The sequence below is a fragment of the Salvelinus sp. IW2-2015 genome, linkage group LG23, assembly GCF_002910315.2.
Source record: "Salvelinus sp. IW2-2015 linkage group LG23, ASM291031v2, whole genome shotgun sequence".
NCBI classification, from domain to species: Eukaryota; Metazoa; Chordata; class Actinopteri; order Salmoniformes; family Salmonidae; genus Salvelinus; species Salvelinus sp. IW2-2015.
This window is the reverse complement of record NC_036863.1, coordinates 6,984,803-6,999,134: the sequence shown is the minus strand read 5'-3', so window position 1 is coordinate 6,999,134 and position 14,332 is coordinate 6,984,803. Positions and strand designations below refer to the sequence as shown.

General features: G+C 45.9%; 1 protein-coding gene across 1 annotated transcript in view; it reads right to left on the bottom strand.

The window, feature by feature from the left end:
• jade2 (jade family PHD finger 2) overlaps positions 1–14,332 on the bottom strand; it is a 197,760-nt gene that overhangs the window by 58,264 nt on the left and 125,164 nt on the right. Inside the window, 1 exon segment of the mRNA XM_023968706.2 lies at positions 9,081–9,187. Within this exon segment, the coding sequence (XP_023824474.2) occupies positions 9,081–9,187 (107 nt within the window).

Below are 14,332 nucleotides of genomic sequence, written 5' to 3'. Positions count from 1 at the left end.
ACCCAAACAAGGGCACTGCGTTCATCCACCTCTGGCTTGCTCGCCTCCCTACCTCTGAGGAAGTACAGCTCCCGCTCAGCCCAGTCAAAACTGTTCGCTGCTCTGGCACCCCAATGGTGGAACAAACTCCCCCACGACGCCAGGTCAGCGGAATCAATCACCACCTTCCGGAGACACCTGAAACCCCACCTCTTTAAGGAATACCTAGGATAGGATAAAGTAATCCTTCTAACCCCCCCCCCCCTTAGAGTTAGATGCACTATTGTAAAGTGGTTGTTCCACTGGACATCATAAGGTGAATGCACCAACTTGTAAGTCGCTCTGGATAAGAGCTCTGCTAAATGACTTAAATGTAATGTAAATGTAAAATGTAAACTGACAGACCAAAATGAGAAACATCCCATAACCTGACAGAACAAAATGAGAAACATCCCATAACCTGACAGACCAAAATGAGAAACACCCCATAACCTGACAGAACAAACTGACAAACCGTCCTCACTTAACAGAACCAGTCCTACACCGCAAGGGGAAAGGAAGTGTGTGTGTGGTTTCCCTGGTGGGCAGGTTGAGTAAACCCAATAAATCCCTCACAGTCAACAACTCAAATTCTCTAATCCCAGTTCGTGGTAGACACCGAAAACACACCAAACACACACGCGGAAGTATTCACATGTATGGATGCACGCTCACACACAAGCACACTTTCAGTAAATATACAACTGCACTAACACACACACACACACACACACACACACACACACCACACACACACACACACACACACACACACACACACACACACACACACACACACACACACACACACACACACACAGAGAGAGAGAAACATAGCATGTGCACCCTGCTGGGAAACCGTCCCACAACGCAGAGGGGCTTCAGTCAGCGTTTAATTTGTTAAAATTTTACCTTTATTTAACTAGGCAAGTCAGTTAAGAACAAATTCTTATTTTCAATGATGGCCTCGGAACCGTGGGTTAACTGCCTTGTTCAGGGGCAGAACAACAGATTTTTACCTTGTCAGCTCGGGGATTCAATCTTGCAACCTTTCGGTACAAGTCCAACGCTCTAACCACTAGGCTACCTGCCATCTATGAAGGCCCTTATTGTTGGGGGACATGATTTACCACGCTCCCGCTGCTTAGTGGAGCGGGCGGCGTGCACCGCCAGGCTTCCTCTCATGTTGGTTATAATAGAGGCTGAAGTGTGGGGGCACTGGGGTGTACTGTACTGTGTGGAGCTACCACTGGCCTCCTCCCTCACACTTCCCCTATCATGGAGGAGCAGGACATGCATGAGAGGACCTGAGTGGTACCTCACTGTGTCCTCCCGGTGTTGTGTTTCACACTGAGGCTACCCATGGTGTGTGATACCCGTCTGTCCATGTTGTTTTAAAAATCTTGTGTGGGTGTGTGCCTGAACACAGTGTCGGTAAGTGTTTGTGTTTGACTGTGAATAGGATAGAGTATATATTAATGAGTGATACGTTGGCTATTTGTGTGAAAAACTCATCCTCTCTGCAACAGTCACACTTGGAGAGACATTTTAAAATATTGTGTCAGTTCAGTTGCATTTCTCTCTCTCTCTCTCCTTCCTTTCTCTGCTCTCTCTTTCTGTCACTTTCCTTTTCTCTGATCTCTCTTTCTGTCATCTTCCTCTTCTCTGCTCTCTCTGTCACTGCTTCACTACTCTCTCTCTGTCACTTCTCCTTCTCTGATCTCTCTGTCACTTCTTCTCTACTCTCTCTGTAACTTCTCTGCTCGTCTTTCACTGCTTCTCTGCTCTCTCTGTCTCTCACTTCCTGCTCTCTCTGTCACTTCTTCTCTACTCTCTCTGTAACTTCTCTGCCTCTCTTTCTGTCACTTCTCTGCTCTCTCTTTCTGTCACTTCTCTGTCTCTCACTTCTCTGCTCTCTCTGTCACTTCTTCTCTACTCTCTCTGTAACTTCTCTGCGCTCTCTCTCTCTCACTTCTCTGCTCTCTCTCTCTCACTTCTCTTCTTCTCTCTTTCTCCTCTTCTCTGCTCTCTCTCTCTCTCTTCTCTGCTCTCTCTCTCACTTTCTCCTTCTCCTGCCTCTCTCTCTCTCACTTCTCCTTCTCTGCTCTCTTCAATATGATTGCCTCGTCAGGTTCGCAAAGGGATTCGTCTTTTCGAAGTGTGTGATTCATTTCCTCTCTTCCTGGGCTTGCTCAGCTGCGGTATGTGTGTGTGTGATGCACAGTGTCCCACTTCTTACCTGCGCTCGTTAGCGCGAAACCACAGAGCCTTTTTCTTTCACACTTCCTCTCTTTCTTTCACACTTCCTCTCACGCTCCCTCAGCCCCAGAGTTCCCTCTCGACACACACACAGAGAGATACACGATCAGATATCCCAAACACAAGCCACCATCAACTGCAGTGTAGGGTTGTGGTTGAGAGAAACAGACACAGGATGTACAAGTACATTACCTTCTCACTACATTGATACATACAGAATTACACTGCTGTGGCTTCCTTCCTGTGATAACCTGAACAAGGGTGAGCTCAGGACAGCAGTATGTGGCCCTGTTCTAATACTTTCAAAACGCACCCTTCTTCCGATCTTCCTTGTCCAATACCTTAAACATGTATCCTTTCCTCCTTGATGTAATAGGTAATGGAATGGACCCTTCGTAATGGATTAGTGAAAATTTCAGGGTTCCATTCCATTCCCATATGACTACAAGGAAGGAAGGAGGGAAGGATGCATGTGTAAAGTATTGGGTCTGTAGAGGCAGATGGGCAGGGCCCTCCCTGATTTGCAATGCCTACAGGGACAGCTGCTCTTCAACTATGGCTGTGTTCAGCCCTAAAAGCATGTGACTCACTCGAGTGGCTTACTCTAAGGACGAGACAGACAGATACAGAGCAGTATTTTTTCACTGTGGGAGCTGAGACCCAGACATGGCCTGCGTCCTATATTAGCATCCTATTCCCTACATAGTGCACTTATTTTGACTGGGGGGGGGGGGTCTACATGACTAGYGCTGTGGCGGTCACGAAATTTCGTCAGCCGGTGATTGTCAAGCAAATAACTGTCAGTCTCACGGTAATTGACCGTTAATCAACATAAACACATTCAGTATCTCCTGGCTTCCACACACTGATGCAGACCTCTGGAACATCTACATTTTAAAAAGTCTAAGAAATGCATGTAATAAAGCTTACACCTTCACAATAAATCCATTCTTTATTTTAGACAGGTATAAAGAAACGTGATATGATTTTTTTGTGTGTCTATTTCAGAAGAACAGAATAGCATACTCTGAGTTGTCCTTATGTTAGGTCCTGATCTGGCTATGCCATGTCTGTGGGCTACACGAGTACATTTAGCAGACAGGATTTGCTTAGAATTCCGTGGCATTATCTTACACTATTTTATAGTATGAAGAGTACAATTGAACATAGCTGAATAAAATAGAAAGGATATTTTCTCCAAACTATTTGAGGGAGTGTGCACATGCGGCTATTCTGTGTTGAGCGATTAACAAAGAAATAGGTTCTCCTATATGCTTAATTTAGAGTTATTAATGTAACTTAGTTGTTCTACAAATGTTGGGCTATATGTTTTGATTTTTAACACATTGTAAGGCTGTATTATGAGACTCTAATGATGATTTGAAAAAAGTTCTGCTTTGTTTTTTTGCGCAGGCTGTACACACTTCGACAGTCTCTCATTCACAATTTGAGAAGCACTTGATAATGCCTCGAATTTCCCGACGGCATCCCCTTTGCGTGGACATAATGCACCCTAAAAAAATCCATGCCTTTTGGAACCCTCCTCCCTAAATACTGCCCGCTCCGAAGCACCTCATCTCACTCACATGGCTCTCCATCACGTGATCGGGTCTTTCTCACAGGCTACAAGTGAAGACAGACACATCGGGGACGCAACTGCGCGCGTCCATATCCAATTCTGAGGTGCATATTGAAGATATTGGAACAACTGTCCACGTTAACTTTTTGTCTGCCAACATGATGAGTAGGCCTAACGAACAGCAAAAAAAAAATGGCCTACGTCAATCTACTATCCCCAGTAGTACAAAAGTCAACCTATTCTATTCTGTGCAATAAATAAATATTCCAAACATAGTCTGGGACAGTTGTGGGATGCAGTAGATCCTAAATTAATACAACCACTAGCATTCCCCCAAAATATTACGCAATGAGGCTGACGCAACAGATCAGAACGTTTAGCTTAAAATGTTTTTTATTTTATTTTTATTTAACCAGGTAGGCTAGTTGAGAACAAGTTCGTATTTGAAACTGAGACCTGGCCAAGATAAAGCAAAGCAGTTCGACACATACAACATCACAGAGTTACACATGGAATAAACAAACATACAGTCAATAAYACAGKAGAAAAAAGTCTATATACAGTGTGTGCAAATGAGGTAGGATARGGGAGGTAAGGCAATAAATAGGCCATGGTGGCGAAGTAATTACAAAATAGCAATTAAACACTGGAATGGTAGATGTGCAGAAGATGAATGTGCAAGTAGAGATACTGGGGTGCAAAGGAGCAAGATAAATAAATAAATAAATAAATACAGTATGGGGATGCGGTAGTTGGATGAGCTATGTACAGGTGCAGTGATCTGTGAGCTGCTCTGACAGCTGGTGCTTAACGCTAGTGACGGAGATATGAGTCTCCAGCTTCAGTGATTTTTGCAGTTCTTTTCAGTCATTGGCAGCAGGGAACTGGAAGGAAAGGCGGCCAAAGGAAGAATTGGCTTTGGGGGTGACCAGTGAGATATACCTGCTGGAGCGCGTGCTACGGGTGGGTGCTGCTATGGTGACCAGTGAGCTGAAATAAGGCAGGGCTTTACCTAACAGAGACTTGTATTATCGGCCACCACTCTGTTTTCTCCCTCAATTGCATAGCCTATAGAAATGTAGAGCAACATGATCTCATGGACTCTCATGAAGTGTTTGATGTGATTTTCGATTGCATTTGCATTGATGTCAGAGTAATTAGAGAGACAATAGAACCCTGAGTACAGGCCATTAGCGACTGACTGTTAGCAAGTTTGTTAGGCTACTAATGACCATCAGCGGCATCAGAGCTTGGAGAAGCCTACAGTAATTATCGTGACTAAATGGTAATTCATTTGACTGCCTTCATTACTCATGTCCGCTGGTGTGCCATGAATATGGTCACCGCAACAGCTCTGTCCTAGCCGTGTCAGAATCCTGGTTTAGAAGGCCAACAAAAATTCGGAGATTTCCATCCCCAACTATAACATTTTCCGTCAAGATAGAACTGCCAAAGGGGGCGGAGTTGCAATCTACTGCAGAGACAGCCTGCAGAGTTCTGTCATGCTATCCAGGTCTGTGCCCAAACAGTTAAAAGTATAGCTTCTACTTTTAAAAATCCACCTTTCCAGAAATAAGTCTMTCACTGTTGCCACTTGTTATAGACCCCTCAGCCTCCAGCTGTGCCCTGGATACCATATGTGAATTGATTGCCCCCCATCTATCTTCACAGTCTTCGTACTGTTAGGTGACCTAAACTGGGATATGCTTAACACCCCGGCTGTCCTACAATCTAAGCTGGATGCCCTCAATCTCACACAAATTATCAAGGAACCTACCAGGTACAACCCMAAATCCGTAAACATGGGCACCCTCATAGATATCATCCTGACCAACTTGCCCTCTAAATAYACTTCTGCTATCTTCAACCAGGATCTCAGAGATCCCTGCCTCATTGCCTGCGTCCKTAATGGGTCCGCGGTCATACGACCACCCCTCATCACTGTCAAACGCTCYCTGAAACACTTCAGCGAGCAGGCCTTTCTAATCGACCTGGCCCGGGTATCCTGGAAGGATATTGACCTCCTCCCGTCAGTAGAGGATACGTGGTTGCTCTTTAAAAGTGCTTTCCTCACCATCTTAAATAAGCATGCCCCKTTCAAAAAATGTAGAACTAAGAACAGATATAACCCTTGATTCTCTCCAGACTTGACTGCCCTTGACCAGCACAAAAAACATCCTGTGGCGTACTGCATTAGCATCGAATAGCCCCCGCGATATGCAACTTTTCAGGGAAGTCAGGAACCAATATACACAGTCAGTTAGGAAAGCAAAGGCTAGCTTTTTCAAACATCCTGTAGCACTAATTCCAAWAAGTTTTGGGACACTGTAAAGTCCATGGAGAACAAGAGCACCTCCTCCCAGCTGCCCACTGCACTGAGGCTAGGAAACACTGTCACCACCGATAAATCTTCTACGGCTGGCCATGCTTTCCACCTGGCTACCCCTACCCCAGCCAACAGCTCTGCACCCTCCGCAGCAACTTGTCCAAGCCCCTCCCCGCTTCTCCTTCACCCAAAGCCAGATAGTTGATGTTCTGAAAGAGCTGAAGAATCTGGACCTCTACAAATCAGCTGGGCTAGACAATCTGGACCCTCTCTTTCTRAAATTATCCGCCGCAATTGTTGCAACCCCTATTACTAKCCTGTTCAACCTCTCTTTCGTATCGTCTGAGATCCCCAAAGATTGGAAAGCTGCCGCGGTCATCCCTCTCTTCAAAGGGGGAGACACTCTGGATCCAAACTGTAACAGACCTATATCCATCCTGCTCTGCCATTCTAAAGTCTTCGAAAGCCAAGTTAACAAACAGATCACTGACCATTTCGAATCCCACCGTACCTTCTCCACTATGCAATTTGGTTTCCGAGCTGGTCATGGGTGCACCTCAGCCACGCTCAAGGTCCTAAACGATATCGTAACCTCCATCGATAAAAGACAGTACTGTGCAGCCGTCTTCATCAACCTGGCCAAGGCTTTCGACTCTATGGGGGTGCCACAGGGTTCAATTCTCGGGCCAACTCTTTTCTCTATATACATCAATGATGTCGCTCTTGCTGCTGGTGATTCTCTGATCCACCTCTACGCAGACGACACCATTCTGTACACATCTGGCCCTTCTTTGGACACTGTGTTAACAAACCTCTAAAGAGCTTCAATGCCATACAACACTCCTGGCCCTCGCTACATATTTGACGCCAAACCCACTGGCTCCAGGTCATCTATAAGTCTTTGCTAGGTAAAGCCCCGCCTTATCTCAGCTCACTGGTCACCATAGCAACACCCTCCAGCAGGTATATTTCACTGGTCATCCCCAAAGCCAACACCTCTTTTAGCCGCCTCTCCTTCCAGTTCGCTGCTGCCAATGACTGGAACGAATTRCAAAAATCCCTGAAGCTGGAGACTTATATCTCCGTCACTAACTTTAAGCATCAGCTGTCAGAGCAGCTTACCGATCACTGCATCTGTATACAGCCCATCTKTAAATAGCCCACCCAACTTCCTCATCCCCATATTGTTTTTTTGCTCTTTTGCACCCCGGTATCTCTACTTACACATCATCATCTGCACATCTAGCACTCCAGTGTTAATGCTAAATTGTAATTACTTCGCCACTATGGCCTATTTATTGCCTTACATCCCTAATCTTACTACATCTGCACACACTGTACATTGATTTTTCTATTGTGTTATTGACTGTACGTTTGTTTATCCCATGTGTAACTCTGTGTTGTTGTTTTTGTCGCACTGCTTTGCTTTATCTTGGCGACGTCACAGTTGTAAATGAGAACTTGTTCTCAACTGGCCTAACTGGTTAATAAAAAATACAAAAAATACATGACAAGCAAACTGATGCTTTTTGTGAGCAGCAGTAAAGCTCGCAGCAGTAAAGAAAGTGAGTTCTGAGAAGAAGATGGCTGTGTGTTTATGAGAGCCAGGCCCCAGCAGAGAAAGAGAAGGAGAGACCGAGAGAGGGGGATGGGGATAGATATATAGAGAGAGTGGGGGGATGGAGAGAGAGAGAGAAAGTGGGTGAGATAGAGAGAGAGCGAAAAAGCAATTGATAGAGAAGGAAAGAAAAAGACGGAGAGAGAGAAGTAGGGAGAAATAAAGGGATGAGAGAGAAGTCATCCAGTCATTATGATACTGACAGCCTCATCTATCTCCATCTGAGGGTGCAGACAGAGGACCTGTCTCCGTCCAAAACTGCACCTTAATCCCTTTATCGTGCACTGCTTTTGACCAGGGCCCATAGGGAATAGGGTGTCATTTGCGACGCATCCCCTGAAGCAGTGTTCTGTCACGGGGCTGTCTGTGTGTTTCGGCCCCTCATTTCCATGTGTGAATAGCTATGGCTGCATAGAGCCGGGCTGCCAACACAGGCCCCTGATAGCAGTGAAAAGTGCCGAGTCAGGAGGTCTTAATACACAGCGGCGGGCTTTCGGGGCTCTGGAATGATGAACACTGCAAATTAGTACCGGCCTGGGAGACTCACACAACTCCCCGGGCCAACACACCGACACACACACACACACACACCGACACACACACACACACAACCGCCCATACACACACCCTTCCTTTTCCACACAAACACAGGACCCACTCCAACACACACCTGAACCAACATAGCCTACTCCTCTTTCAAATGTTATGCACATAAATCCCCCCCCCACACACACACTCTAGTTCCTCCCTCCAGAGAGCCCTAGCTAGATATTCTGAATCAGACTGGCTCATTTCCCATTCCTACTGAAAGACACATAGGGGAAGTCCTCGTACTCTCTAGCCTAAGCCCTTGACTTCAGCCAGTGTAATGGAGTGTAAGGACTGTCAGGCCTGTGAGTGTGTTTACTGTGGGTCCAGTACTGGGGACAGACTGAGGACATGGACTACTATGACGACAGTACCACTCACATGACCGGTTCGGCTGTACTGAGGTCAGGGAGCTTACTATCTGTATGTCTGAAATGCCACCCTTTCCCTGTGGTGCCCTGATCAAAAGTAGCGCACTAGAAAAGGAAGGATAGAGATAGTCTACATTCTAGTCTTAAAGGGTACCTTCCTGTAGACCCGGAGCAGGACAGAATAGGGTGCTGTGTGTGTGTGTGTGTGTGTGTGTGTGTGTGTGTGTGTGTGTGTGTGTGTGTGTGTGTGTGTGTGTGTGTGTGTGTGTGTGTGTGTGTGTGTGTGTGTGTGTGTGTGTGTGTGTGTGTGTGTGTGTGTGGTCCTCCTCCAGCAGCTGGATCTGCAGGTGGAAGATCTTCTCCTGGAGGTCACACAGAGAAGTCTTCATCTTCTCCCGCCGCGTCACCATGTAGCACAGGTTCCTCACCTGACATACAGAGGAACACACACAGTCCTCTGAACCATTATAATAACCAGGCTGGATCTATAGCAGAGAGAAATGCCCCATTAAAACCACCCAGCTTCCCTCCCTCCCACTCTCTCTGTATTCAGCCTCAGCCTCCCAAAGGGTTAGGGCTAGAGGTGCAACTAGACTGCAGCCAGGCGTAGGAGCTCCAGTCTGCAAGCCCAGACTCCTAGCTAGCCTAATTATCTTAGCAGCAGCATTCCCAAGCCCCCCCCCCCCTCCCCACACACACACTGTCAAATCACTTTCATATATTTTCATGTGTGTTTTGGGGGCTCTGGTTTGGCAGTGGGACAAAATGTGGTTGGTAGAGGAGCAGTGTGTGTGTGTGTGTGTGTGTGGTGGAGAGTTGGAGCGACTAGCTTCCTCCCAGGGAGCTCTCTGCCTGTCTGGGCCATAGCCAATCCACTGTGAGTAGTTACCAGTAAACCAGGCAGGGGCTGGCTCACAGCCAGGGACAGGATACACACACGTCTGAGTGCCCCCAGTGTGTCCTGTGTGAAAGCACATCTGTGTGAGAGCGTGTTTTTCCTCCCCAGTATATCTCAGTGGACATCTTTATTAATGTTCCTGAGAGTGTGTGACTAATGATTAGTCATAGTGATGATGGGAAGAGGGGCTGGGGGGAGAGAGAGACACAGATAGACAGAGGAGAGGAGTCTGCGTGCATGTGTGTGGCGGGCAGACAGACAGAGGGAACAGATCTGTCTGTGTTGTGAGGTGTCCATCCTGTCACTTAGATGGTACAGCATGGCAGAGCTGAGCCACCCAGACTGTCAACAAAGACAGATTTGTTCCCTCTGTCTGGCTGCACGCCACACAATACACGCACGTAAGCATGCATGAAGACAAACACACACACATAGACAACTCAAGCACACGCATACAAAACACACACCGAGATACAGATCTCTGTTCTCCTCTCCCTGCAATGTTTAGCCCCACCAGGAACAAAACCGTAATTGTGTCCCAATGTATTCAGCTGATGGGAAAAGTACATTAACAAATGGTTAACAGAGGAGATATGGCCGACACACTGCCTCTGTGTGGGAGGAGAAAACCACAGGCTTAATGTTTGATATCTCTCTCTGCTCGGTTGTTTATTGAGTGGCCAGTATTCCATTACTTCCAAGTAGGATAAAAATAGACACAATGTGGGACACAACGTTCAGTATCTGGGTTTGATTATGAGTGGTGGGGGGAAACTGTTCTCAACACAAATACCTCTCTGCACCTAAGCAACACAGAGAGGAATGGGGATAAGAGGAGGGCAGACATTCACCTCCCTCCCTCCCTAATATATAGGACTCTATTCCTTTTATAGTGCACTATGTAGGGAAGAGGATGCCTTTTAGGACACCTATAAACCTCTCTCCAATACAGACTATCCTCTTCCTCCTGACATTTCTGTCCCTGGATCAGAGCAGAGATAACTGCTAAGCAAGGCACTCTCCTCTCCTGCCAGACACCTGTTGATTTAATTAAGGCCTGATGACACCAGATGCTCTGGTGAACAGGTCTGCGTGGCCACATTCAGAGCACCGATGCCACTCCCCTGACGGCCAGGTATGGAACGCGCTTTGGAAATGCGGTTGGCCCCGGGCTTAAAGAGCACGGCACGCGTCAGAGACGACGCTACCCCTGATCCTAGAGTAACAGCCACATGAACTAGAGGGGCTGCTAGAGGGGCTGGCCAGAGCCCCAGAGTTACAGGGTATTWTGACCCAAATGTTGCCCAAATGGCTCCCTGTATAGTGCACTATATAGTAGTATAATATATAGGGCTCTGGTCATTATTAGTGCACTATGTAGGGAATAGGGTGCAGCCCTCAGCTCTGACTCACTGAGTAGCCAGGGATAGTAGTAGGGATGGGTAGGAGTAATAGAATCCTCGAATGGACGTCAAAGCTCCACCTTTAACCAGAGATWWAAAAAAATGTAAATAAAATACTGTAAAACTATTTGGTGGAATGTGCTTTGTGGCTGCCCAAACATGTGCATTTGTGGGGTACAACAAAAAACAAACCAAGCATCACACCATTCTCCCCGCCAAGTCTCATTCACTCAATTGCATTCCGAGTGCTCCCTTCACACAYGCGTGCTGAGTGCGCACACAAGCTCACAGTAGGCCTACAGAAATAAATGCCTATAAAACCACTGAAAAAAATTGTCTTTCAAGCCCCATTTAAAATCATCAGTCTGAGAAGAAGTGTTCCAGGCACAACATGCGCATCTCTTCACACTGGCAACKTTTTTCATTAGAAAAATATTCTGTTCCATTTTATTCTGTCATAAGCTTTATTTTTTTTGTCAATTTTTTTGTTGCAATTAAATAGGTGTTAAGGGCTCGGAAAATAAAGGCGTCTTGTCTGATAAATTAACAAAACAAGGCTATTGTCACGGCCGTTTAAAGGAGTGGACCAAGGTGCAGCGCGATTGGAATACATCTTTTAATTCAACGAAGAACACTAAACAAACTAACAAAATAACAAACTAACAAACGAAACGTGAAGCCAACGTAGTGCTCACAGGCAACTAAACATGGACAACTACCCACCAATATAGGTGGGAAAAAGGCAACCTAAGTATGGTTCTCAATCAGAGACAACGATAGACAGCTGTCCCTGATTGAGAACCACACCCAGCCCAACACATAGAAATGCAAAATCATAGAACATACAACATAGAATGCCCACCCAAACCACACCCTGACCAAACCAAAATAGAGACATAAAAAGCTCTCTACAGTCAGGGCGTGACAGCTATGCCATTGCACAGCTATAGGCTTCTACAAGCAAGCTCCACTGCTGAGGTTATTGCCTTTTGGAAGATTGCGTTCCACGATATAGTCGTCTCTTTCTTCCGTCTATCTGTCTTTTCCTCTCTGTCTATCTGTCTTTCTCTCTGTCTATCTGTCTCAGGTCTATTGTCTCAGTGTCTATCTGCTCAGTGTCGTAGTGCTGTCTCAGTGTCTATTGTTCAGTGTCTATCTGTCTCAGTGTCTATCTGTCTCAGTGTCTATCTGTCTCCAGTGTCTATCTGTCCAGTGTCTATCTGTCTCAGTGTCTATCTGTCTCAGTGTCTATCTGTCTCAGTGTCTATCTGTCTCAGTGTTTATCTGTCCAGTGTCTATCTGTCTCAGTAGTGTTCTATCTGTCTCAGTGTCTATCTGTCTCAGTGTTTATCTGTCTCAGTGTCTATCTGTCTCAGTGTCTATCTGTCTCAGTGTTCTATTCTGTCTCAGTGTCTATCTGTCCGTGTCTATGCTGTCTCAGTGTCTTCTGTCCTCAGTGTCTATCTGTCTCAGTGTCTATCTGTCTCAGTGTCTATCTGGTCTAAGTGTCTATCTGTCTCAGTGTCTATCTGTCTCAGTGTTATCTGTTCAGTGTCTATTGTCTCAGTGTCTATCTGTCTCAGTGTCTATCTGTCTCAGTGTCTATCTGTCTCAGTGTCTATCTGTCTCAGTGTCTATCTGTCTCAGTGTTTATCTGTCTCAGTGTCTATCTGTCTCAGTGTCTATCTGTCTCAGTGTCTATCTGTCTCAGTGTCTATCTGTACTCAGTGTCTATCTGTCCACAGTGTCTATCTTGTCTCAGTGTTCTATCTGTCTCAGTGTCTATCTGTCTCAGTGTTTATCTGTCTCAGTCGTCCTATCTGTCTCAGTGTCTATCTGTCTCAGTGTATATCTGTCTCAGTGTCTATCTGTCACAGTGTCTATCTGTCTCAGTGCGTTTATCTGTCCTCAGTGTCTATCTGTCACAGTGTCTATCTGTCTCAGTGTTTTCTGTGCTCAGTGTCTATCTGTCACAGTGTCTATCTGTCTCAGTGTCTATCTGTCTCCAGTCGCTCTCATCTGTCTCAGTGTCTATCTGTCTCAGTGTCTATCTGTCTCAGTGTCTATCTGTCTCTGCAGTGTCTATCTGTCCTCAGATGTCTATCTGTCTCAGTGTCTATCTGTCACAGTGTCTATCTGTCTCAGTGTCTATCGCTGTCTCAGTGTCTACTCTGTCACAGTGTCTACTCTGTCTCAGTGTCTTATTCTGTCTCAGTGTCTATCTGTCTCAGTGTCTATCTGTCTCCAGGTCATTCTTGCTCGCTCAGTGTCTATCTGTTCCGTGTTTACATCTGTCTCAGGTGTCTATCTGTCTCAGTGTCTATCTGTCTCAGCTTCTATGTCTCAGTGTCTATCTGTGTCTATCTGTCTCAGTGTCTATCTGTCACAGTGTCATCTGTCTCAGTGTTATCTGTCTCAGTGTCTATCTGTCACAAGTGTCTATCTGTTCTCAGTGTCTATCTGTCCTAGTGTCTAATCTGTTCAGTGTTATCTGTCACAGTGTCTATCTGTCTCAGTGTCTATCTGTCTCAGTGTCTATCTGTCTCAGGTTTATGCTGTCTTCGTCAGTGCTATCTGTCTCAGTGTCTATCTGTCTCAGTTAGTTCTGTCCAGTGTATCTGTCACAGTGTTACTGTCTCAGGTGTCTATCTGTCTCAGTGTTTTATCTGTCTCGTGTGTCTATCTGTCTCAGTGTCTATCTGTCTCAGTGTTATCTGTCTCAGTGTCTATCTGTCTCAGTGTCTATCTGTCTCAGTGTTTATCTGTCTCAGTGTCTATCTGTCTCAGTGTTTATCTTCCTCGTGTTATGTTCTCAGTGTCTATCTGTCACAGTGTCTATCTGGTCTCAGTGTTTATCTGTCTCAGTGTCTCACTGCTGTCTCAGGTCGATCTGTCACAGTGTCTATCTGTCTCAGTGTTTCTAGTGTGTTCTCAGTGTCTATCTGTCTCAGTGTCTATCTGTCTCAGTGTTTATCTGTCTCAGTGTCTATCTCTGTCTACAGTGTCTATCTGTCTCAGTGTCTATCTGTCTCAGTGTCTATCTGTCTCAGTGTCTATCTGTCTCAGTGTCCTATCCTGTTCTCAGTGTCTATCTGTGCTCAGTGTCTATCTGTCTCAGTGTCTATCTGTCTAGTGTTTATCTGTCTCAGTGTCTATCGCTGTCTCAGGTGTCTATCTGTCTCAGTGTCTATCTGTCTCAGTGTCTATCCCCTGTCCCTCACGAGTGTTCTTACTCCCCCTGTCTGCAGTGTCCTATATCTGTCTCAGTGTCT